The following is a 26,220-nucleotide window of genomic DNA, read 5'->3' on the forward strand; positions in this document are numbered from 1 at the left end:
CCTCATCATCCCCACCACAAAGCCCAATGTCAGCTGCAAACATCATTGACTATAGCACTTCCTTCTCATGTGCTCAGTTAGAACATCCGTGACAATCAGTTAGAAGGGGCTTAGTGATGATCCTTGGTGTAATCCAACTTTTGCTTTGAATTTCTCACTCTTTCCCACACTGCTTCTTACTCTTGTCTGGCACTCCTCGTACATGTCCTGTAATTAGCGTACATACTTCTTGGGGACTCCACGAGTTCCAGCACATCTCCAGACTTCTTCTCAAGGCACCTGGTCATAAGCCTTCTCTCGATCGATGAATACAATCTTTGTGTTGCATTGGTCTTCCTGATATTTCTCCATCACTTGTTTCAACACAAAAATGGCACTAGTGGTTCTTCCTTCCGAATGAATCTGAACTGATCTCTGTGGATTTCCATTGTTTTTCTCCATCTCCCGTCCATGACTTTCTCCCAAATCTTCAAGGTATGTGGTGTTACTCACAATAAGTGCTTGACATGGAAGAACAAGTCCAAAGCTAGTCTGTTTCCACAAGTGAGTTTATTCATAAGACAGCTCTTCAGTGTAACAGACTTCCTAGTATCTCCTACGACAGAGTGTTCTAGCTGTGTCTATTTTTACTGTTTTGATGGAAGAACCAATGTCCATCACCTGTTTTAACTAGCAATTTCTTTAACAATGTAATTGCTATGTAATGTAATTACTGATACATTGACATGTGATAGATGTTTAATTCTTCGGTAGTTTTTGTAATCTTGAATGTCTCCCTTTCCTTTGAATATTGGCACCAAAATGCTTTGCTTCCATGCCCTTGGGATTTTTTCTCTTATCATAATACAATTGAGTAGCTCCTTCAGGATCTGGGTCCCATAGTCACCTAGGCAGGTCCATATTTCTGCTGGTATCTCATTTGGTCCTCCTGCTTTGCTGTTTTTCATTCTTTTCCATACTGTTCTGATTTCTTCCAGATTGATGCTAATTACCATTTGTTAATTTGCAACCAGCTCTTCTGTCTCTGTTCTTGGGTTTTCTTCATTCACAAGTCAGTTAAATGATTAGCCCCACCTTCTCTTTGATCTCACCCTCTTTCACTAGGGTTACTCTACCTGCATCCTGGATTGCACATTTATTTCCCACATCCTTTGTTAGCCTACCTCCAGCAGCTGCTATTCTGAATATATCTAAAATTATGGTCCATCAAATTTCATTTGGGGTTGAAATAAACACATGAATTTAATTCAAGTAAGTCACCCCTGTAGAGAAACAATAATGAGCTAACAAGACATCGTGAGAGCATTAATGTACCCCCTATACACCGAACAACAGCATTAAAAACTAAATACAAAATGTAACTTTACACCACATTTAACCCATGAAGTGCTGCATATTAGAGCATAATGGTGCTGCCAAAATCACTTACAAGGTAATACTCTCAGTTCAGCACTTGAAAAATCTGTCACGTATTGACTTTGACACATCTTTGACATAAAAGAGGATAACTTTTAAGGGCTTTGGAGCCTGGTTTCAATCACCTAGAGGCTAATTTTAAATGACATGGATCCCATCTCCAGACAGAGCAGGACCATGGAGACACTGGCAGGAATGAATTTAATCTTAATGATAGAGCAGAATTTATTCCTCCAGAATAAAAATAGTTAAAATAATAAAAATAGAAGAGAAAACGAAAGGCAAAGCAGAAAATGGGGAAAACAGAAGACTAGACAAGGAGGATTGTTTGAAATGTTAATACACTACTAATATTCTTGACATCTGAGACAATAATTACCATAACATTATACTCTGTTTCTACATCATAGTTTATAAGCTGAAAGCATCATAAAAAGTGGCTGGTCCAGGAATTCAATATAAAATAAAAATTTTAAAAATTGAATATATAACTTGTGACATCTTTATTCTAATCTTTACAGAATAGATTACAGTCAGGTGTAAAACATGACTTACAATTCAACTTGTCTACTTCACTTCTGTAAATGTAAATTATATTTCACACCTGTTAAGCTATACCTGAAAGATGTTTGTGAACTAAATGCTGCATCTAAAAACATCCCATTTTACTGAGAAAAAGACTGCTGACAGCAATGTTTTCTTTGCCTACTGAAATTCTTTAACCTGTTAAAATGATATGAACATTAATGCCCCAATTTTAATTGCCTGTGCCCAATGAGAAAGGTGCAAGCAAGGGTTGGAATACTGAGATACTGAGTGTGGCACTCACTAGGCCAAAGCTGTACATGTCATTTCAACCAACGGGTTTCAAGTAGAGCATATGTCCCTTGCCACAAGCAGGGGATGACCTCATTGAGATTAAAATGTCAGAGTCTGACGATGCAATCAGATACCAAGCTCCGACGACAGTGGCGAGGTCAGCATTATCAATGGAACCCGGTGTCCAAGATCAGCAGGACCAGTTGGGAGTCGAGAAGGTCCGAACCCCACAAGGAATCCTGGGCCTCCCTGTGCTGAGCTCCCCAAGATCACCTGAGACCCAGTGTCCCTACTCCCCTTTACTATCTTCCATTCCCTCAAATTCTGGCTGAAATATCCTGCTGCACTCGCTACTCTGCTCGCCAGTATCATTTTACTTTTGGTATCATTACCTTCATGGGTTAAATGTGGTGTAAAGTTACATTTTGTATTTAGTCTTTAATGCTGTTGTTCGGTGTATAGGGGGTACATTAATGCTCTCACGATGTCTTGTTAGCTCATTATTGTTTCTCTCCAGGGGTGACTTACTTGAATTAAATTCATGTGTTTATTTCAACCCCAAATGAAATTTGATTGACCATAATTTTAGATATATTTAGAATAGCAGCTGCTAGAGGTAGGCTAACAAAGGATGTGGGAAATAAATGTGCAATCCAGGATGCAAGTAGAGTAAGCCTAGTGAAAGAGGGTGAGATCAAAGAGAAGGTGGGGCTAATCATTTAACTGACTTGTGAATGAAGAAAACCCGAGAACAGAGACAGAAGAACTAGTTGCAAATTAACAAATGGTAATTAACTTCAAACTGGAAGAAATCAGAACAGTACGGAAAAGAATGAAAAACAGCAAAGCAGGAGGACCAAGTGAGATACCAGCGGAAGTATGGACCTGCCTAGGTGACTATGGGACCCAGATCCTGAAGGAGCTACTCAACTGTTTAATGATAAGAGAGAAAATCCCAAGGGCATGGAAGCAAAGCATTTTGGTGCCAATATTCAAAGGAAAGGGAGACATTCAAGATTACAAAAACTACCGAAGAATTAAACATCTATCACATGTCAATGTATCAGTAATTACATTACATTTGGTATCATCGTAACCAGGTTTGGTCAAGAGTTAGCCTGGTCTATTTACATGGGGTTTAAAAAGGCTCATTGCTTCATGTTGACTTGACACTCACTATAAAGGCAGGGGAGTGGGACTAGCTGAGTTACTCTCACAGAGAGTCGGCACAGACAACATAGGCCAAATAGCCTCCCTCTGTGTTGTAACTGTTCTATAATTATTTTACTCTCCAGCCCTCTAGCCTCACGATTCATCACTCACCCAAGTTAAGAGCAGGGTTTAGGACAAATATGAGCAAGAACAGTATAATAAACAGTGAAATACTTAACCCCAACCAATCAGATAGTAGTACTTCATTCTCCTCTCTTCGCTGATATTGACAGTGACAACCTTACTCCAGAGAAGTATTCCTTCTACCAGCATCCAGGCAAAAGCAGCCATGAAGAACAAATGCAGCATAGCTGTTACGACAGAACATGCCACCTAGTGGGAAAAATAGAGGGATACACTTTAATTCAGGTCAATTTCTCTTGCATACACGAGTTTTACAGAAAACTGAGAAAAATGGATGTGCATAAGGCAATATTATGTTCTTTACAGTTCAATGCACGTTCTACAAACATAACTGACAAAAATTCTTGTTACTCAATATGTGATTTAACATATAATAAACTAGTTATATTTTCCCCATCATTTAATATAATGTTAACAATCAGCAGATTACATCTTATTCAGTAATACATGAAGCACAAAGTATTTTGCAATAATACATATAATTGTATACAATTCAACTACCAATTCCATGGCCCTGAGGTCCATTTGCACCTGAGTGAAGCCTTAGCCTGTGCATCCTTGGCATCAGTGTTTCGATTGGTGTAGGGTTAGGGGTACAGGAGTGCAGGGAATTTAGAGAGTTGTAGGGCTGGAGATACAGGGAAGCCATTCCTAAAGCAGGTGCTCGTCCAAAATATACAGTACCCGTGATCCAGGGTCTGCAGTGGATTCAGGGCCATATTTAAGGGGCAGGAAGGGGTTCTGCCCAAACTCAAGTCTTTAACCCCCGCCCCCCGCAACTGATTTCAGAAGATTTCAATCACCTATCAATCCCCCTCAGCACCTCCAACCCTACATGAAAGTTTTCCAGAGGAATTTCAGGGCTGTTTAATTAAACAGACAGATCTATCACAATTGAAAAATCAGAAAATGCTCTTCAGCCTATCAGTGAGCGCCGCTGTTTCGGTAAAGATGCTTTATGTTTTTATCCATCAACATCGCCTGCCCCTCTATTTCCTGTTCCTGGCTTCCACCATTCATCCATCCGTACTATCTCCAATCCCCTGAGAATTTGCAGCCTTTCTCTCATCTTCCCCTTGACCTGCCCATCCCTAAACCTCATCGCTTTCTACTTCCCAGCCAGATCCTGATCACTTCATCACTAATCTTGCCTGTCCCCATGGTGTTGCCAACATGGGTTCCCTTTGCTTAGATTGTCTCCCTCTGCCTTTCAACCCCTACAGAAACATCTGCAAACCCATCCAATCTCTCCAGCTATTATTTCATGTTTTAGGTATTGGGTTGGAACCCTGAAATTGGGGTCAAATGGGGGTTATGCATAGTGTGGGAAATGAATTTTCCCCAAATTGACCAATTAGCGGCCAGAGGGTGGACTCATCGACCAGTTAAGGATGGCAGGCAGGCTCTTGATACTGGAGGGCAAATAGGGAGTTCTCCAGCTGGAAGGGGCAGCAGCCTGCAGTACAAGTAAGAGAGCAAGAGGGCACTTTAAAATGGAAGCACCCTCTCTCTCCAACTTTTTAAACTTTTAAATTAAAAAAATAGCCTCAGCTGCTGGTCAGCTTGGCCAGGTAATTGAAGAGAGACTCAAAATCTGTCAGGCACATTGTCAATCCCCCCAAACCACACCCACCTCCCATTCCCGCACCCCCCCACCACATGTCTGCCACCAGGAGGCCAACTTCAGGCAGCTGGCCATATCCCTGATGCCGTGGGGAACCCTTAGCTGACTGGAAAATTCCAGTTGGCCTCTGACAGTTGGCCTTAATAGGCCATTGACCTTATTTAAATGGTTACCTGCTGCTTGTGGGTAGACCTGCCTGCCTCTCTGCTCACACTGTGGTGTGCCACTGTATCAAATGCCTTTGGGAAGAGCACGTACAAAACATCAGCAGCATTGCCCTCATCCACCATCTCTGTTACCTCTTCAAAAAACTCCGGCTAATTAACTAAACACAGTTTTCCCTTAAGAAATCCACATCTGCTTAATTAACCTGCATTCGTCTGTGACGATTAATTTTGTCCTGACTTACTCGCTTCTAAAAGTTTCTCCACCACTGAAGTTAAACTGATTGGCCTGTAGTGGCTGGGCTTACCTTTACACTCTTTTTTTGAATAAGGGTGAAATGTTTGCAATTCTCCAATCCTCTAGCACCACCCCTGAGTCTAAAGAGGACTGAAAAATTATGGCTTGTGCCTCTGCAATTTCCACTCTCTCTTCCTTCAGTATCCTTGGATGCATCTCATCTGGTCCTGGTGTCTTATCAACTTTAAGTACAGGTTGCCTATCTAACTTCTTCCTTATCAATGGTAAACCCTTCTAGTGTCTGAATTACCTCCTGTTTCACCTTGGCCTGGGTCACACATCTTGCTTAGTAAAGACAAATGCAAAGTATTCATTTAATACCATAGCTATGCCCCCTGCCTCCACCTGTAAACCCCCTTTGTGGTCCCTAATTGATCCCACTCCTCCTTTTATCACCCTTTTACTACTTACATGCCAATAGACGACTTTGGATTCACTTTCATGTTGACTGCCAATCTCTTTTCATACCCCTCTTTGCTTCTCTTGTTTATTTTTTCACCTCCCCACTGAACTTTCTACATTTGGTCTGATTCTCAGTTGTATTTTCTACCTGTCTGTCATTGGTACACTTTTTCTTCTTTATTTTAATTCCTATCTCTTTTGTCATCCAGGGAGCTCTGGCTTTGTTTGCCTGACCCTTCCCCTTTCGAGGGAATATACTTCATCTCTTCTTTGAAGGTAGCCCATTGTTCAGTTACCAATTTTCTTGCCAATCTTTGACTCCAATTTATTGAGCCCAGATCCATTCTTACCCCGTCAAAGTTGGCTTTCGACCAGTTAATAACTTTTACTCTGGATTGTTCTCTGCCCTTATTCATAGTCAGCTTAAACCTTATGATACAATGATCACTGTTCCCTAAATGTTCTCCAACTGACACTTGGGCCTGAACTTTACCTTTGGTGGATGCGCTTGAGCAGTGAACCCGTGAACAGTTGGGAAATGGGCCGCTGCCTGCGATCGGCCCCCATCCGTGATTTCACGCTGGCCCACCCAGTCCCACCCAGCGTGAAATGTCTCTTCCCAATGGTCAGGAAGAATCAGGTGGGGGCCTGCTAGCCGCCAGGTCCAATGGCGACCCAGCGGGTGGTTTAAAAACGGCACAGGCTGCTCCTTGAAGGCTGCCAGAGGAAGAACATATTTGCAACGTTCTGAAGATCAAAGGGATTGCATCGAGTGCGGCTGGAAATGCCAAGTAGGAAGCCAGGTCGCGTGGGCACTCGGCATCTCCCCCCCCCACCCTGGTTTTTGGATGAGTGCCTCGCGGTCCTCCTGGAGGCGGTGACTCCCAGGAGGGGCACCCTCGTCCCCAGGGATGGAAGGAGTAGGCCAACGCACCTGAGAAAAAGAGCTTGGGAGGAAGTGGCAGTGCAGGGCAGCAGCCATGATGTTGTGCAACGCACATGGGTACAATGCCCCAAAAGGTTTAACGGCCTGCTGCACTTGGGAAGGGCGAGTACCGGGTTGGCATGGATCAGTGTGTTGGCATGGATCAGTGTGTTGGCATGGATCAGTGTGTTGGCAGGGATCAGTGTGTTGGCATGGATCAGTGTGTTGGCATGGATCAGTGTGTTGGCAGGGATCAGTGTGTTGGCAGGGATCAGTGTGTTGGCATGGATCAGTGTGGTGAAGTATTAAGGTCTGGCCCCCCCGTGAACCTCAGGGGTGTTAGAGGCTGAGTGCCAACGGTCAATGACACCGGAGCTGGCCAAAGGGGGTGAGCCCTGGCTGCTTGGACTGATTGCCTTGCAGCTCGAGGGCCACAACTCAGATGTGCCCTGCAAGATGTACCTCAGCTGGGGTTGGCCAGGCTGCAATGGCCCTGCAGGTAGAGAGTAGACCAATCAATGCTCCTCTGTCCTTTCAGGAGACAATAACTCATAGCAACATTGAAAGGTCATGGACAGGTGGAGCCCCCCCCCCCAAATCTCCTAATCCTAACTAGATTCGAGCAGGACGCTTTGGAGCTGGAGAGGCGCCATGCACGTCGGTCAACCGGCCGCAGAGAGGCTGGGGTTTCAGAGGACGCTAAGAGTGCAGTCGACACAGGACTGAGTTTCAGATGGTGCAAACATTCCTGTGTAGTCTCATCATTGGTGGGAGCCTCAAAACTGGGTTCCCCATTGATCATTGAAAGACGAGGGCACCATGATGCGGATCTCAATTGTCGCACCAGGTGCCTGGCTTGCACAGTGACAGTGTGAAGGCTGAAATTAATGACATGTCATTGTTCTCCCTTAGATTCGCCAGCACGCACTCAATCACTGGACCCTGAAGAGCCACCCCTGACACCAGAGGACAGCCAGGCTTCACTTGCACCTGCGTCACACCCACTCTCTGAGCCAGGCACCAGCGCAGATACCAGCACCTCAGTGAGCGTTAGATCTTCAGCTAGAATGTCAGAGCACAGCGATGAGGGCACTTCACACTCACTTGAGAAGCAGGCGGAGGCAGAGAGTGCCCAGGGCATTGGCAGTCGGAGGAGTGCTGGAGACCAGGACGATGCTCAGTCCAAGGCAGATGATGAGTCTCTGGTGTTGTCCATTAGGCAGCAGATACTGGATGTCCAGTGGGATTTGCAGGAGGATCTGGCAGAGTTCCATGAGGGTTTGCGTGCCATGGTCTCTGTTGTGGAGGAGTCCATATGGAGTGTGAGCACTGCGTTGACTGTCATGGCCCAGTGCACTGCCTCCTCCATTGAGAGAGTGGCGACTCTCATGGACAAACAGCTCCAGGGAGAGAATCAAGGGTTCCTGGGGTTGCGCTTGGACCTGCAAGCTCTCCCACAGGCACTGACCTCAGGTGGTCAGGTGTCAGTGTGGGACATGGATCAGGCACCCAGTATCCCAGCTAGGTAACCATTCATCAATGGTAAGCAGGAAGGTCCAGAGCAACCTCATGTTGGCCCAGGAGCTGCCTGTCATCTTGGCGGGCTCCTCTCAGAGCGCTCTGGATGATGGCAGCAGCTCCTCCACCAGTGACTGTGGCATCTGATGAGGCTGTGGCGATTGGGGAGATGCCAGTCGTGGCACTGGCTGCTCCCTCCCAGGTGGGGCCAGCATAGGCTCCACTGGTCAGGGGACGACTGCCAAGGTCAAGGCCAACAAAACAGCAGAGTCAGCAGGCTGTCTCCAATGCCAGTGCCAGCGAGCAGGGGGTAGCACCGAGATGTAACACTTGCAAACTTAAGTTTAAGGCACCACGAGCACAAGAGGGACTGGTCACAGTTGATCTTCTGTTATGTAATGCTTTGCTTATGTTTCCTGGTCTGGGAATGAAGACCAGAGTAGGTTATGTAAATTTCTTTGGATTGTCAAAATGAGAGAAATTTTCTTTTTGCCGTAATGGTCTGAGTATGCTTCAGCTTTTTTTTTTTGCTACAGGGTGTGCCCGTGTGTAATGCTGGACGTGAGTGGCTCTAAACTTTATTGCACAAGCACCTAGTGGATTTTGGGTTCAAATGAGGGGTCATCTCAGACATCGGGGATGGAAGCAGCAGCCCTGGCATGAGGTGGAAGCAGATCTTTGGTAGCCTCGCTGAAGGAGCTTTGGTTCACAGCTTTCCTGCTGTCCCTGCCTCCCTAAAGGATTGAGATCTACATCCACGCCCTCAGCATTCTCCTCACCACGCTCGTCTTCTGACTCACTACTGGATTCATCCTCTGTGGCCTGTGCAGCTGCCTCCAGTTCCCCTTGCTCCAGTGGGTCCCCCCTTGCCAGTGCCAGATTGTGGAGAGTGCAGCATGTAAGCACTATCAGTCACACCCACTCTGGGGGTATTGTTGTGCTCCCCCTGAACAGTCCAGTCATTGGAAGTATATCTTCAGAAGACCAATGGTCCTCTCTATCACTGCTCTTGTGGAGGCGTGGCTCCTATTATAACGCTGCTCTGCCTCTGTTTTTAAGTGGCAGAGAGCGTCATAAGCCACCTCTTCAATGGATAGCCCTTTTCACCCAGCAGCCACCCATCCAGTAGGGCTCGACACCTGGGAGTGTCTCAGGATGTACACGTCATGGGAGCTGCCAGGGTACCTTGCACAGACCTGAGAATCTGCATCCTGGACGTTCATGGAGTGAATCCCTTCCTGTTGACAAAGGCACCCGGCTGACCCACTGGTGCCTTGATGGCCACATGTGTTCAGCTGATGGCACCCTGGATGCAGGGGAACCCAGCAATCACTGCTCAACCTGGCTGGCCTTGTCCATACGGAAATGAATCAATGTCATTACACCCGCCTGAGCAGAGCTTCTGTCACCAGCCTGACACAGCTGTGGACAGCTGGTTGGGAGACTCCACACGGATCCCCCACTGACCCCCGGAAAGAGCCGGATGCATAGAAGTTGAGGGTCACTGTGATCTTCAGAGCCACTGGCATGGGGTGTCCACCCACACAGTCGGAGCTGACCTCAGGCCCAATCGTCTGACAGATGGAGGTCACTGTCTCCCTGGAGAGGCGGAGCCTCCTTTGGCATTGCACCTCAGACATATTGAGGTAGCTGCATCAACGCCTGTAAACCCTGGCAGCAGGATAGTGGAGTCTTCTGCAGCTCCTTCCACCTTGGATTACCTGCTGGGTCTGTGTCCCTTGTGTCTGCGCCTCTCCTCCCACAGGTCCCTCCCCTGGAGGCTGCACTGGGACACCCGGCCTCCTCTCCCTTCTGCCCCTCTCTCCCTCCTCAGAGGAGGTGCCTCCAGCGGAGACCACAATCCCCGTTACCAGGGTAACAGGAGGCTGTCTAATACCTGGAAAGGTCCACATGGTCTGCATCCTCCGGGGGCCTTGGAGTCATCAATGAGTCCTGAAATGAAGCCTAGAAATGCTAAGAATTAAGCTCTGAATGGAGATGAAGCTGCCATGTTCAAATAAGCAAACTATCTCCTAAACTCTTCACTACTCACGCTGGCGATGCTGCTGACCCTTTTTATCCTGCCCTTGGACGAGGTTTTGCAAAATGTGCGCTGCCCACCTGCCCGTTCGGCGAGTGTGAAATCGCACAGGCAATATAAAATCAGGTTCAATTGGGTTTTTAATGGATTTAAGCGGCCTCTTAATTGATGGCGGGCGCAGCACCGACAGCCCCACGGGCTTGCCAACCTGAAGATTGCGCGCCTGTGAGATGACATCGGGATGCTCGTCTGGCGTCTTCTCATGCTATCTTCGCCCAATCAAGTTGGGCGCACGCCCGCCCGGGAGGGGTTAAATTCTGCCCTTGATCTACTTGGCCGGCTCATTCCCAAAGACCAGGTCCAGCAATACCTCCTTTCTTGCTGGAAAGAAAACATGTTGCTGTAGAAAAGGCTCCTACCCCAGTCTATATTCGGATAATTGAAGTCCCCCATTACAACTACTTTCTAAATTTTGCACTTCTCTGTAATTTCTTCACAAATTTGTTCCTCTACATCCTTCCCACCAGCTTGTAGTCTACAGACTAAACCGAGCAATGTAACTACACCTTTTTTGTTCCTTATCTGTAGCCTAACAGATTCGGTCCTTGACTTCTCTGGGACATCCTCTTTCTCCAGCACAGCAACGCTCTCCTTAATCAATACCACCAGACCTCCCCCTTTTCTTCCTTTCTTAACTTTCCTGAACACCTTGTATCCAGGAATATTTAACATCCAGTCTTGCCCTCTTTTTATAGCCACAATATCATAATTCCACGTGGCAGTCTGTGCTTGTAACTCCCCAATCTTACTTAACACACACTGTGCATCCACATACATGCACAGTAACCTTGATTTAGACTTTATTACTTTATCCTTTATTCTGACCCCGCCTATTAGCTTACGATACCCTATTCTAGCGCTATCTATCCCAGTATCCTGTCCCATCCTAGATGAGTCAAATCTTCCTCCAGCTAAAGAGTGTGATGTATAAAGTCCATTGTTTGCAGGTAGAGCTTTCACTCTCTTCCCACCGACATAATTCCCTCTCCCTAACAGCCACCTCTCTGGCTATACAAAACACCAGTTTCCAGGTCAGCCCAATACTGAGCTTTAATCTCCTTAAAACACGTCAAACAGGTTTAAAATTTGTAAAAAATAATGGGTCTTCATTTTCTCTGTCCAATTTCTTTTGCCAATTGTCCCTTTTCACCCTTAGCTGTAGTTTTATTCTTTCTGGACAAGCAACGTTCTGGTCTATTATTTGCATAATTAACTTGTGCCTTTTAACCATTCTCTTACCTGGTTTGTTTTTGCTGAGTCACTTGCTATAAGTAGAGCCTCTGCTGCAACCAGAGCACAGATGAGGTTTTTGTGCACTGTGGTTCGATCTGATTTTGGGACACTGTATGACAAATATTGACTGAATGTAAAAGCAGTATTAACTCAAATGACAGTTATAATGCAGTGAAGAGTATAAAACATATCGCCTTGTGACTGCTTATATAATCGCTGGGCTTTCGGATTAGCTGTAAATAGATGTCAGACTACATTCTCTTTCAAGACTGGGTGGTATCGTCTTCTTAATCTGGTAGACAGACTGAGAGAATGAAAGAGAATTCTCCTCACTTGCTTGATCAAACAATTGTTCCGTAGGTGTCTCAACCAGTTCCCAGCCAATGCCACCCATATAGCACAGAGCTGCTACAATTCAATCGTTACTGGCAACTTCATTGGGAGGAAGTACCAAGTTTCCCATTTCCCAGACATGCACCCCTCATTGTTCCACACGCACCAAAATAAATCGCCGCAAATCAAATAAACTTTAGCAAGGAAATTTGTCCGTTCCTCGCGCTCTACCAACGCTCTACCCAAAGCGTGGTGGAAACTCCATTTGGGGAGCAATTCTGGGAAATTTCTTGGCTTCCGTTAATAGGGTTCACCAGCCATTGATTGGTAATGGATGCAGGCTGGTGAGTGCACAAGCAGAAGCGCCTGGTTCCATACTGCTTGATTGATACATTATATTGTCCACACTTACACTTGTTAAAGTGCACACTCGAATAAAAATTCACGTAAACTGCTGCAACACAAATACTTGGAAGGTGCATAGCATATATGAATTACCAGAAAATAAGAAAAGAGAGTACTAACCCCACCACTGAGAATAGAATCAGTGTGATCACCAATGCACAGAGAGATATAGTGCAGCCGATCAATGTTAAATTCATAAGGACAGCTTCTTCATGAGAGCTTCTCTAGAAAATAGGGTGTATAATTTTTTTTTTGATCAACAAAACTGTAACAGTATCAGTGATCATAATTATAACCTAAAGATGACTATCATCATAGTGACTCCAACAATAGAGACTGGACCTATCAAATGGACTTCCCTGGCATTTACAATATAGCTGTGATGTTACAAACTGGGTTCATGTACTACACAACAAAACTTGGATCAGAATGAGTTACGTGAGAAAGCTATTAAAATGATTATAATGATTAAGTACAGTGGACATACTAAGATTTTTTTCCTACAAATGTATAAGTATTTACATAAGAAAAACATTTTCTACAAAAACAGAAAAAATGTTATTACTTTGTGATTTTACCTTCACTTCATAAAGTTGGAAAAGCAAAGCAAAGTTTGTAGTGTGCTTGCAAAAACAGGTTGTTGATTCAAGCTCAGGTTTTACTACTCTGCACCCATCTGTAGACCAGCCTCCGCCTTTTTCTGGCCTGTTAGTGTACAATTGAAAACATTGGTGAAATACATTCAAACGCGCCTTCTTAAAATATTTTAACAATTTGGTATAAAAACATCGTTTAACAAATGTGCTCACAGAGCTATGATGGAGTGGGAGGTTAAAGAAATTAACCTAACACTGCTTTAATTCTTCATTCTGAAACAATTCACAATAATAATCCAGGTGCTGGACCAGTGTTAACTCATTTTTACATCCTGATTTGACAATATTCAATTACAGCCTATCCTAGATTGAAATAATGACTAACTAATGGTTACTCATTGTTACAGATTGGATCACCCACGATGTGTAAATCTGTTTTATGTTACCGACATATAAATATAAATGTGATAACAACTTGCGTCGGCATCTTTAAAGAGAACAGATGAGCCAATGGCCAGAATCTTCTGGTCGAGGGTGGGGGATGGGTTCCGCTCGCCGATGTGTAAATGATGCCCGGTGACATCAGGTGTGATCCCGACATCACCGCGCGTTGTTCCGATTTTTCAGTTTAGTGGGTACACACCGGAGTCGGTTGCGCGCCCGCTGAACTGTCAAAAGCCTCTTAAAGCCATTTAAAATGTCAATTAAAATAATTAACGGAGCTGCCCGTCCAACCTCATGGAATCTCATCCGCGGGCAGGATGAGGTTTCATGAAGGTTTTTAAACTTTAATAAAAATGTTTAATGACATTCCGTAGACATGTCCCAGCTCGTGCGACACTGTCTCATGAGGGGACATGTCTCAAATTTATTTTTTATCTTTATTTCAATTTTTCAAAATCAAACTAATCCTCCTGAGGCAGCTCCGTGCCTCAGGGAGATTTCTGCTCTCTCTCGTGCACATGTCCCGACTCTCCCTCCTCCCACCACCCCCCCACCCCCCCCGGCATAGGCAGCACGAAGCGCTTCCGGGTGCGCGAGACGCTGGGAAGGCCTTCATTGGCCCACCCGTGTAAAATGGCGACGCGCAGACGATCAATCAACATCACAAAAAGCAGACTCTCCAGTCATTATTACAATGCTGTTTATGGAAGTTTGCAGAGCCCAAGTTGGTTACTGTATTTTCTCGTTACAACAGTGCCTACACTTCAACAAGTACTTCAATGGCTGCAAGGTGCTTTGAGGTACCCCATCTTCATGAAAAGCACTATAAAAATGAAAGCCTTTTTAAAAAATCTGAACTCATGGTAAGCCTCCAAAGAAGGGTTTTCGTACAATATATTAAAGTCCTTTTAGGTGCTGACAGGCGACTGTATATTTCTGGTGTTAGGAGTGAAAATTGGTAATTGGCCCATTTTCACATATAATCCCCACTGGGAAATCACGGGCTGGTCCAAAATGATCCTTAGGCCTCACTTACATGTTTTAGGCCTCAGGCTGCTCGCACATTTTGCGGTGGTGAATTTTGGCCTTACCGGCAGCAATGCTAAGGCAGGTCCCTGCAAGGGATGGGGGCGGCAAAAAGGGAAGGTGTCGATCGCAAGGACTGTGGGATTGAGAGAGCAGGCTTGCTCCTCGTGCCAAACATTTAAAAAAAAATATAAAGGCACCTGTGGTTGGCGGCTGTTGAAGTATCCTGAGACAGGTCAACTGCATTCCTCAGTCCCAATTGTAAAAGGGGCTCAAAATTGGAATTAGGGCCCATATTTACATGTGTAAATGAAATTTATAGATATGTCCCAGCTCGTGTGACACTGTCTCATGAGGGGACATGTCTTAAATTTATTTTTATCTTCATTTCAATTTTTCAAAATCAAACTAATCCTCCTGAGGCAGCTCTGTGCCTCAGGGAGATTTCTGCTCTCTCTCGTGCACATGCATGAAAGAGTGCAGCCCCTGACTCTCCCTTTGTTCCCCCTTCCCCCCCACCTGCACAGGCAGCGCTAAGTGCTTCCGGGTGCATGTTACGCTGGGTGGGCCTTAATTGGCCTGCCCGTGTAAAATGGCAGCGCGCAGACGATCGCATCTGCTCAGCACCCCCAACGGGGAGAAAATTCTCCCCAGTGTTTCCGACGGAAATCTTTCATAGAGCGAGAGCTATTGCTTGGTTGGTGGCACACTCACTTCACCTCATACCAATTTTAGGTAGGCACCTGAGATGTCTGCAAAAGCCACCTTTATCAAGGTAGCACCTGTAAAGCAGGCACAAATCCGGCGTGGGTCACAATGCCTGATCTTTCACACCCCTGCTTTCTGCCTCTTTTAAAATTCGAACTGACTAACGTAATGAGTTCCTTGCTGTAAATTTTGTTCCTATCATTATGAAAACATTGATTTTTCCTGAGTTGATAAATGTGGGACACTCACCTCAAACTAAAATTCCAGAAGACACAGATTGAATCAACAACAAGAGAGGGAACAGTCTAAAGGGGAAAGAAAGAAACTTAACTGAATATTAGATAATTCAACAAATGTAACTCTGAAGTACTGGAGTTTTTTATTGTCACTCCTGCTGTAAATAGCACTTTTGTGTTTTCTCCATTTGCAACGCAAGTTAAATGTTGCCTAAGCCTATAACAGCAGCTCAAACATTCTTCTAAACATTTCAAATGCTCTATTTTCCATGCTCTCCCTTCTCATGTTTACCTCTGCCACCTCACTGAATCGAAATAAAAACTTATTAAAATGCATCAACACCCAAAGAGTTTCTTCTCTCTGCATCCTCAACTCTCCGGCCTCAGTTCCTCTTACAGTCTACAGGGTTTGAAGGCCCAGGTTTCGTTTTCCCTGACCGTTACTTTGTGCTTTATGAGGGTGAATTTTTCTGATCTGCCCACCAGGTGTCCTGGATTGACTGGGCCCAGCGACTATGAGAAAATGGGGTGCGGAGGAGTGCAGGAGCTGGATTTACTGCTCCCCCTGTCAGCAGGCTTGAAGGCAGAGGAGCACCTTAAATCCAGCTGGCAGCGTACCCACCGTAATTTTACCAGTCATGGGGTGGCTGTCGAGCAGCCCACCTACCCATGGACCAATTGAGGCTCTTAAATAGGCAATTAATGCCAATGGCAGGAAAGGCCCATGCCAATTGGCCAGACCAGTAGGTCTCCTTGTGAGTGCAGGGGGGGTGGGCTGAGGAGAGGGTCTCTTTCTATCGGGCCCCACGGATCCATCGGATTGCCCCGCCTACAAAGGTGCAGCCAGCCTCCCACGACCCCCCCCAGGTTCCCTCCCGCTCTGGCCTTCCCCTCACCAGAGAGCCTGCCAGCTCGGCCCTGGCGACACCCCAGGCCCTTCTTGTCTGGCTGGACCCACTTGCAGCTCTCCTCCTCCCGGCCTTGCCGTATCACTGGCACTGCCAGAGCTGGAGAGCCGCCAACCTCCTGACTGGCCGGCGGCTCTCCGAGACGGGACTTCCGAGCGGCGGTAATCCCGCCTCAAGTGAATTAACAGCCATTTATTGGCTGCAGGGCAGCTGCTCCGATCACTGACGATCACTTGGGTAACTTCAAGGTAATCAGGCAGAGTCAACATGGCTTTGTGAGAGGGAACGTATGCTTAACCAATTCACTGGCGTTCTTTGAAGAAGTAGCATGTCAATAAAGAGGGTGTACTGCACGTAGAGTTCCAAAAGGCATTTGATAAGGTGCCACATCAAAGGTTATTACAGAAGATAAAAGCTCATGGTGTAGAGGGTAACATATTGGCACGGATAGAAGATTGGCTAGCTAATAGGGAACAGACAGTAGGCATTAATGGGTCATTTTCTGGTTGGCACGATGTAATAAGTGGTGTGCCACAGGGATCAGTGCTGGGGCCTCAACTTTTTCCAATTTATTGAAATGACTTGGATGAAGGAACTGAAGGAATGGTTGCTAAATTTGCTGATGATACAAAGGTAGGTAGGAATGTAAGTTGTGAAGAGGATATAAGGAGGCTACAAGGGGATATAGATCGGCTAACAGATCTGGCAAATGGAGTATGGAGAAAATGTGAAACTGACCATTTGGGTAGGAAGAATAAAAAAGAAACATAGTATCTGAAAGGTGAAAGATTGCCAGGCTCTGAGATTCAGAGGGATCTGGGTGTCCCAGTGCAGGAATCACAAAACGTTAGTAAGCGGGTACAACAAATAATTCGAAAAGCTAATAGAATGTTATTGTTTATTGGGAGGGGAATTGAATACAAGAGTAGGGAGGCGATGCTTCAGCCATACAAGGCATTGGTGAGACCACATCTGGAGTACTGTGTACATTATTGGCCTCCTTATTTAAGGAAGGATGTAAATGTGCTGGAAGTAGTTCAGAGAAGGAGAACTAGACTAATAGATGGAATGGGAGGGGTGTCTGATGAGGGAAGGTTGGACATGCTTGGCTTGAATCTACTGGTGTTTAGAAGAGTAAGAGGTGACTTGACTGAAGCATATAGGCCTGAATTTTTAGGTTGTCAGATTTAGCGTGTGATTGGTGGGCCCGGGACTGGCTGGGAAACGGACCCCCGACTACAGTAGGCCCCTGGCTGTGATTTCAGGCTGGCTGGCCAATTGACAGCCAGCTTCAAACGCGCGCTGAAATGCTCAGCGCTCCTGGGGCAGGGACAGGAAGAGAGGGCGGGAGACGATGTCACCGCGGGCACGGGTGAGAGAGAGCTGCGAGAGAGCTGTCTGAAGGCAGGGAGTTTGCCTCAGGGAGCTGAAAACGATGAAATGGAGCTGTACAAAGCTGCAAAAAAAAAATCCCACGCACCACAATCAAGCACCTGAAAGCGCACCTCACAAAAATGTTGTCCACAGATATTTATTTTTATTTTCTTTCACAATGGAGACTTCATCGCGCCCCACCCCCCCTCCCCCCCCACCCACCCCACCTCTTGGATGAGGTTTGATTCACCCGTCCGCCAACTGTTAAGGTTGGACAGGCCACGAAGAATCACAGACAGTTGCACCGGCGATGGGTTTACTTGTCTGCTTCATGGTCGGTGGGCGCGCTTCCAACTTTTGGGTGCACCCGCTGAGTGAAATATCACGCGAGTGCGCGGTGACATCGGGATGCTCCCCCAGGGACACCTCATGCGATTTTACTCCCGATCAGGACGCGGGGCGTAAAACTGCACCCATAAGGTACTGAGGGGCCTTGAAAGGTGGCTGTGGAAAGGATATTTCCCTTTGTGGGGGAACCTAGAACTAGGGGGGGGGTGGGGGGGGGTCACTGTATGCAAATAAAGGGTCGCCCATTTAAGACAAAGAGGAGAATTTTTTTTTTGTCTCAGAGGATAGAGTAAGTCTTCGGAACTCTCTTCTTCAAAAGGCGGTGGAAGCAGAGCCTGAATATTTTTAAGGCAGATTTCGATAGATTGTTGATGGGCAAGGGGGTGAAAGGCTATCGGGGGTAGGTGGGAATATGGAGTTGAGGTTACAGTCAGGTCAGCCATGATTTGATTGAATGGTGGAGTAGGCTCCAGAGGCTGAGTGGCCTACTCCGGCACCTAATTCATATGTTCGTTTGAAAGAGGGGAGGAGGCTCGAACGGAGCATTAACACAGACATGGGCTGTTTGGGGCGAATGGCCTGTTTCTATGTGACCTACTAGACCTGGTGTTCCAGGGCACAGGAGCAGGCCCAAGAACATTTATTCCACCCTAGCTTCTCATCTTCTAATTTCGAGCTCAATGATGTCTTGCACCGTGGATCTTGGTCTTTCAACCAGGCTTTTCATTAAAATAAAAACAGACAATTTATACCTGCATTTAGAAAATTAGGTAGCATTAAAAAAAATAAGAAAATAGGAAAGAGGAGAAGACGACCATATAGCTCCTCGAGCCTACTCTAGCGTTTAATATGATCGTGGCTGATCTTCTGCCTCGACCCCACTTTCTTGCCCACTCCCCATATTCCTTGATTCCTTGAGACACCAAAAATCTGTCTCAGTCTGAAATATATTAAACAATGGAGCATCCACAAACCTCTGGGGTAAAGAATTCCAAAACTTAACAACCCTTTGATAAAGAAATTTCTCCTCGTCTCAGCCCTAAGTGATTGTCCCCTTATCCTAAGACTATGCCCCTGTGTTCTAGGATCCCCAGCCAGGAAAAACAATGCCTACCCTGAAAAACTCCTTCAGGATCTTGCATGTTTCAATGCTATCACCTCTCATTCTTCTAAGTTCCAGAGAGGATAGGCCCAGTTTACTTAGCCTCTTATCATAGGACAACCTTCCCACCCCAGGAACCAAACTAGTGAGCCTTCTCTCTACCATCTCTAATGAAAAGTTCTGATTTTATTAGCGCCATGGTTTCTTTTTAATACTTATGTGAAACATTGCAATAGACAGAACAGGAAAGTAAGGGAGAGCCTTGTTTTAATATCTTGTCCTCCGGAAGGCACTTCTGACAATGCAACATTCCTTCAATACCACACTGGAGTTCCTTGGGTATGAACCCAAATCCAAGGTCATGGCTTCAACCCAAAAAGTTCTAAGTCAGAGGCAACAGCATTATTGGCTGAGCTAAGCTGACAACACAGGTGCAAGCTGCCAGTTAAAAATAAACACACATTACTCGACATACTTAGTTGACTTCAATGCAATGATCAGCAGTAAAGTACCAGCTCTTACCTTTACTCTGTGTTGCAGTGTGTACTGTGTAGGTGTGCTGACTGGCTGGCCCCCTTGAAACACAGTTGATGAAATAATTGCTGATGCAACCTGAGTTCCTACATGTCTGTGGACAGCGTGGAGAACATCAAAATGGACTCAAAGCATCATGAGTTTTGAAGGTTAAAGTATCTCAAATCTTCATCAAAAACCATTCTATCGTTTTCAATATTATATGCAGTGCAGAACATTAAAAAGTTGATATCATTATATTATTATTTATAGATTTAATTCTAAATACTTGAAATGGTAAAAGAAAAATAACTCACCTTAGATTTTACATATATTTTACACCTGGCTAATTAACAGTGCTGTTAGGGAGGGAGTTCCAGGATTTTGACCCAGTGACAGTGAAGGAACGGCGATATATTTCCAAGTCAGGATAGTGTGACTTGGAGGGGAACTTCCAGGCGGTGGTGTTCCCATTGATCTGCTGCCCTTGTCCTTCTAGGTGGTAGTGGTCATGGGTTTGGTGCTAAAGAGCCTTGGTGAGTTCCTGCAGTGCACCTTATAGATGGCACAGACTGCTACTGTGTGTCGGTGGTGGAGGGAGTGAATGTTTGTGGATGTAGTGCCAATCAAGCGGGGCTGCTTTTTCCTGGACGGTATCAAGCTTCTTGAGTGTTGTGGGAGCTGCACTCATCCAGGCAAGTGGCGATTATTCCATCACACTCCTGACTTGTGCCTTGTAGATGGTGGACAGGCTTTGGTGAGTGAGCAGGTGAGTTACACGCTGCAGAATTCCTAGCCTCTGACCTGCTCTTATAGCCACAGCATTTATGTGGCTGGTCCAGTTCAGTTTCTGGTCAATAATAACCCCCAGGATGTTGCTAGTGGGGGATGTTGCTCGGCGATGGTAATGCCATTGAATGTCAAAGGGGAATGGTTAGATTCTCTCTTGTTGGAGATGGTCATTACCTGGCACTTGCCTGACTTAGTGGGGTGTCCAATCCATGGTGGGTGGGGGGCAATAAAAGCAGGTACGCTTGATCCAGCAGGTAAGTAGAAGGACACCAGGTGGATCCAGCAGTCCTCACCACCATATACCACACCCCACCTCCACACCCCAATCCCCTTTAACTGCTGGATTAAATTTAAAACAGGGATTCATTCTGAAACAGCAGCCTAAAAATATTTAAAGGACCAATCGACCTCTTGGAAGCAGGTGAATTATCCATCCCTCATCCATCTTCATTAAAACTGGAAGAGGGTGGATTCAAGGTGGAATGGGTCTGACATTTCTAACAATTTAATATTGCACCCAGCCAAAATCCCAAAATTTGGGGATTAAATTGCCCTCAGCATGTCTAAGAGAATTACAGAATCACACAGTGTAGAAGAGGCCCTTCGGCCCATCGAGTCTGCACTGACACGTGAGAAACACCTGAGCTACCTACCAAATCCCATTTACCAGCACTTGGCCCATAACCTTGAATGTTATGACGTGCCAAGTGCTCATCCAGGTACTTTTTAAAGGATGTGAGGCAACCCGCCTCCACCACCCTCCCAGGCAGTGCATTCCAGACCGTCACCACCCTCTGGGTAAAAAAGTTTTTCCTCACATCCCCCCTAAACCTCCTGCCCCTCACCTTGAACTTATGTCCCCTCGTGACTGACCCTTCAACTAAGGGGAACAGCTGCTCCCTATCCACCCTGTCCCTGCCCCTCATAATCTTGTACACCTCGTTCAGGTTGCCCTTCAGTCTTCTCTGCTCCAATGAAAACAACCCAAGTCTATCCAACCTCTCTTCATAACTTAAATGTTTCATCCCAGGCAACATCCTGGTGAATCTCCTCTGCTCCCCTTCCAGTGCAATCACATCCTTCCTATAATGTGGCAACCAGAACTGCACACACTACTCCAGCTGTGGCCTCACCAAGGTTCTATACAACTCCAACATGACCTCCCCATGTTGACCAGGAAGTGTCCCAAATGCCTTTTTCACCAACCCACTAACATGCCCCTCCACCTTCAGAGATCTATGGACACACACGCCAAGGTCCCTTTGTTCCTCAGAACTTCCTAGTGTCATGCCGTTCATTGAATACTTCCTGGTCAACATATTGTTATTTGTAACCAGCACACTAATTTATAGTCTACATCGCAAAATACATTGGAATATTCACAGCCAGCTTTTTTTATCAAAAATTATGAGATGAATATGATGCTGGAATGTCTCAATATGACCCAGAACATTAATCCTGTTTTATGTTTTCAGTGATATAAATACATGTCAGGTGGCTGACTGGGCAAGCTGAAGATAGATACTTAAAGTAAAAGCAAAATACTGCGGATGCTGGAAATCCAAAACAAAAGCAAAAATACCTGGAAAAACTCAACAGATCTGACAGCATCTGCGGAGAGGAACACAGTTAATGTTTCGAGTCTGAATGACTCTTCATCAGAACTAAGAAATATAGAAATGAGGTGGAATATAAGCTGGTTGAAGGGGGATGGGACAGGTAGAGCTGGATAGAGGGCCAGTGATAGGTGGAGGCAAAGGAGAGATTGCCAAAGATGTCATAGACAAAAGGACAAAGGGACAAAGAGGTGGTGACGGTGGTGATATTAGCTGAGGAATGTGCTAAAGATGACATTAAGGTTAGAAAGCAGGACGAGCAAGGTACAGAAAGCCCTAGTGAGGGTGGGATGGGGTGAAGGGAAGGGATCGAAATAGGCTAAAAGGTAGAGATAAAACAATGGATGGAAATACATTTAAAAATAATGGAAATAGGTGGGAAAAGAAAAATATATAAAAAATATATATATATATAAAAATATAAAAAGTTATAAATTATTGGAAAAAGGGGAAAATACTTATTTTCACTCACTTAAATCCTTCATCAAAAACTGTTTCCAACAAACCATTAGTGTCCCATGTGCCATTGCCTAGCAAGCTGTAAAGCGTGCCATACCAGGTGTTCACAAGTGTAGCTGTTGCTAAACCTGTATGTATTATAGGTATAAGAGGAGAACAATAAATTTTAATTTATTTTGCTTAAAAATCCTAATTTGATTTACCAATATTTGTACAGTTCAATTATGTTTCACAAGGTACTTTTCCTTATTCTTACGATATGTCATTTTCTGGTGTGCTGCGAGTGTTGGGTGACTGTTGGTGTCCCTGTGGAGTTGGAGCCTGCAGGTTCGCAATGCCATTCACATGCTGAATACAGTTTCATTGTAACTGGGGTCTTCCTGCTTGATATGGCTTAATTCTACAATGCACTTAACAACTGAGCATATATTTATTTAAATAAAGCCTGAGGGCAACTGTGCTGATGGCCATCAAGATAAAAACAGGGCGTCACAGCACGAGGCAGCAAGAGCAAGTCTGAGGGAGATCAGTGTCAGAGACCAACAGGTAAAAGAAAGGAGCCAATGGGAGATACAGAGAGCAAACCTAAGAGAAAACAGTGCTGCAGACTAACACTTAAAGGCAAAGTATCAGGGAGAGAGAAAGCCTAAGGGGAAACAGCATTGGAGACCAACAAGTAAAACTAATGGTGGTGAGAGAGAAAGCAATGCAAGTTCAAATCAACAGAAAATCAAGGTGTGAGGCAGGTAGGTGATTGGTTGTTTAGAGAGCGGACCTGAATGAGTTTGGGGGGTGGAGCAGCAAAGTGTTGTGAGTGCTTCAGGGAGTGAGGTTTCTCCCACAATAAAGAAATGTCCCTAACTCCCCAGTAACCATCAATGCATGCCAAACATGAGGCATGCCAGTACACTCAGTTCTCTAAGTTCTCTGGCTAAGCTAGTCCCAACAAATAACAATGATGCACACAGGAACAACGTGAAACCAATGTAATGTGAAATAATTACAAGTGAGATTTAAATTTGAATCCCCTGGGATGAGCGGGTTGCCCAATGATGATAGGCTGAGTAAACTGGGTTTATATTCTCTGGAGTTTAGAAGAACTACAGGCAATCTCACTGAAACCTACAAAATTCAGAAGAGGCTTGATAGGGTGGATGTTGAGAGGTCACTTTCACTGGTCGGGGAATCTAAAACACAGGGGGCACAGTCTAGGGATACGGAGCCGATCATTTAGGGTGAGATGAGGAGAAATTTCTTCACTCAAAGGGTTGTGAATCTTTGGAACTCTCTACCCCAGAGGGTTGTGGATGCTCCATTGTTTAATACAGTTAAAGCTGGGATAGACAGATTTTTGGTCTTTCAGAGAATGAAGGGGTATAAGGAGCGAGTGGGAAAATGGAGATGAAGCCTGAGATCGGCCATGATCATATTGGATGGTGGAGCAGGCTCGACTGGCCATATAGACTACTCCTGCTCCAATTTCTTGTGTTCTTCAGAAATAACCTTTGCCCTCCCAATGACTCTTAGGTTAATGACAATGGAGTCGGGCAGGGAAGTTGTGGCCCTGATGAGGAGACCCTCCCTGTTTGTCGGGGAAGCTCTTTTATAGCCCGCTCGTACCCGCTGCATTGTCGGCTGGTGGCTGTTTCCTGCACTGAATCTGCATGGTCACACCTGCCTCCCATGCAAGCCGCTGGCACTTCAAATTTTAACCGCAATGGTGCGGGAAGCAGCAAGAGAGCGGATTCCTGTACCACCGTCGGGAACGGTGCGCCACGGGTAACATTCTGCTCAAGGTGTTCAGGAAAGATGGGGACGATAAAAGGAGGGGGGGGGTGGCTAAAATGATCCAAGGGAATAGTTCTGCGCTGTAGAGGGAGGATGTCCTGGAGGGATCAAGGACAGAATCTCTTTGGTTAGATTTCAGGAACAATTGATGGAGCATTGTACCACTGACTGTATTTTGTAGGCCACCTAGCAGAGGGCTAGATATAGAAGAGCAAATTTGTAGGGGAATGACAGAGGGCTGCAATATCTATCGAACAGCGATAATGGAGCTCTTTAATTAGCCTAATATAGGCTGAGGTAGTAATAGTGTAAAGGGCAGGGAGCAGGAGCAGTTTCTGAAGTGTGTTCAGGAGAATTTTCTTGATCAGTATGTTTCTGGTCTAACAAGGGATTGATGGATCTGTTCCTGGGGAATGAGGAGCATCAAGTGTCAATCGGGGAACTTTCAGGGAACAGTGATCATTGTGTCATAAGGTGTAGCTTACGCATGGAAAAGGACAACAAGCAATCCAGAGTAAAAATAATTGGTTGGAGAAGAGTCAATTTCAATGAGGTGAGAACGGACCTGGCCCAGATAAATTGAATCAAAGATTGGCAGGCAAAACAGAACTTTAAAGAAGAGATGATTCAGATAATCAAGGTATATTCCCACTAGGGTGAATGGTAGGATTACTAAAGCCAGAGCTCCCTGGATAACAAGAGACGTAGAGCCTAGGATTGAGCAGGAAAAGGGGGTGTTATTGCCAGGTTGACAATGTAAGTGACAACCAGGTTGAATATAGAAAGTTCAGAGGAGATGTGAAAAAGGAAATCAGAGAGACAAAGAGAGTATGAGAAGTGACTAGCAGCTAGCATAAAAAGGAATCCAAAAGTCTTCCATAGGTATATAAATGGTAAAAGGGTGGTAAAAGAGGGGTGTAGGGTTAATTAGGGACCAAAGAGGGGAATTACATTTGGAGACAGAGGGATTAGTCGAGGTACTAATTGTTTTTCTAATATCTGTTCTGGAATGTGAGTATTGCTGGCAAATCCAGCATTTATTACCCACCCCTAATTGCCCTTGAGAAGATATACTTTGCATCTGCTTTTACCAAGGAAGATGCCACTAAAGTCATAATGAAAGAGACAGTTGAGACACTAGATGGGCTAAAAATTGGTAAGTGGTGTTAGAAGGGTTGTACTTGAAGTGGTTAAGCCACCAGGACCAGATTAGATGCATCAGGGGATGCTAAAGGAGGTAAGCATGGAAATTGCAGAGGCATTGTCCACAATCTTCCAATCCTCCTTAGAAACAGGCGCAGTGTCAGAGGGCTGGAGAATTGCAAATGTTACACCCTTGCTCAAAACAGGCTGTAAGGATAAACCCAGGCCAGTCATTCTAACCTCGGTGATTGGAAAGCTTTCAGAGATGATAACCTGGGTCAAAATTATCAACTGGACAAGTACGGAGTCATTAGGGAAAGCCAGTATGGGTTTGTTAAAAGCAAGTCATATTTAACTAACTTGGTTGAGTTTTTTGATGAGGTAACAGAGATGATTGATCAGGGTAATGCCGTTGATATGGGCTACCAAAATGTGTTTGATAAAGTACTACATAATAGACTTGCCATCAAAATTGAATCCTATGGAATAACAGGGTAGGTGGCAGCATGGATTGAAACTTGCCTGAGTAACAGGAAAATGACAGTAGTGGTGAAAGGTTGTCTTATGGACATT

At 45.3% G+C, this 26,220-nt stretch overlaps 1 protein-coding gene across 1 annotated transcript in view; it reads right to left on the reverse strand.

Moving 5' to 3' along the window:
* Nucleotides 1–26,220, reverse strand: part of LOC121281538 — a 185,314-nt gene that overhangs the window by 122,740 nt on the left and 36,354 nt on the right. The window contains exons 18-24 of the mRNA XM_041194487.1: nucleotides 22,730–22,844; nucleotides 19,859–19,964; nucleotides 15,618–15,673; nucleotides 13,173–13,299; nucleotides 12,715–12,818; nucleotides 11,863–11,965; nucleotides 3,627–3,780 (exon numbers count right to left, since the gene is read on the reverse strand). Coding sequence (XP_041050421.1) covers nucleotides 3,627–3,780; nucleotides 11,863–11,965; nucleotides 12,715–12,818; nucleotides 13,173–13,299; nucleotides 15,618–15,673; nucleotides 19,859–19,964; nucleotides 22,730–22,844 — 765 coding nt within the window. The remainder of the gene's footprint in view (nucleotides 1–3,626; nucleotides 3,781–11,862; nucleotides 11,966–12,714; nucleotides 12,819–13,172; nucleotides 13,300–15,617; nucleotides 15,674–19,858; nucleotides 19,965–22,729; nucleotides 22,845–26,220) is intronic.

This window comes from Carcharodon carcharias, chromosome 8, assembly GCF_017639515.1.
Source record: "Carcharodon carcharias isolate sCarCar2 chromosome 8, sCarCar2.pri, whole genome shotgun sequence".
NCBI classification, from domain to species: Eukaryota; Metazoa; Chordata; class Chondrichthyes; order Lamniformes; family Lamnidae; genus Carcharodon; species Carcharodon carcharias.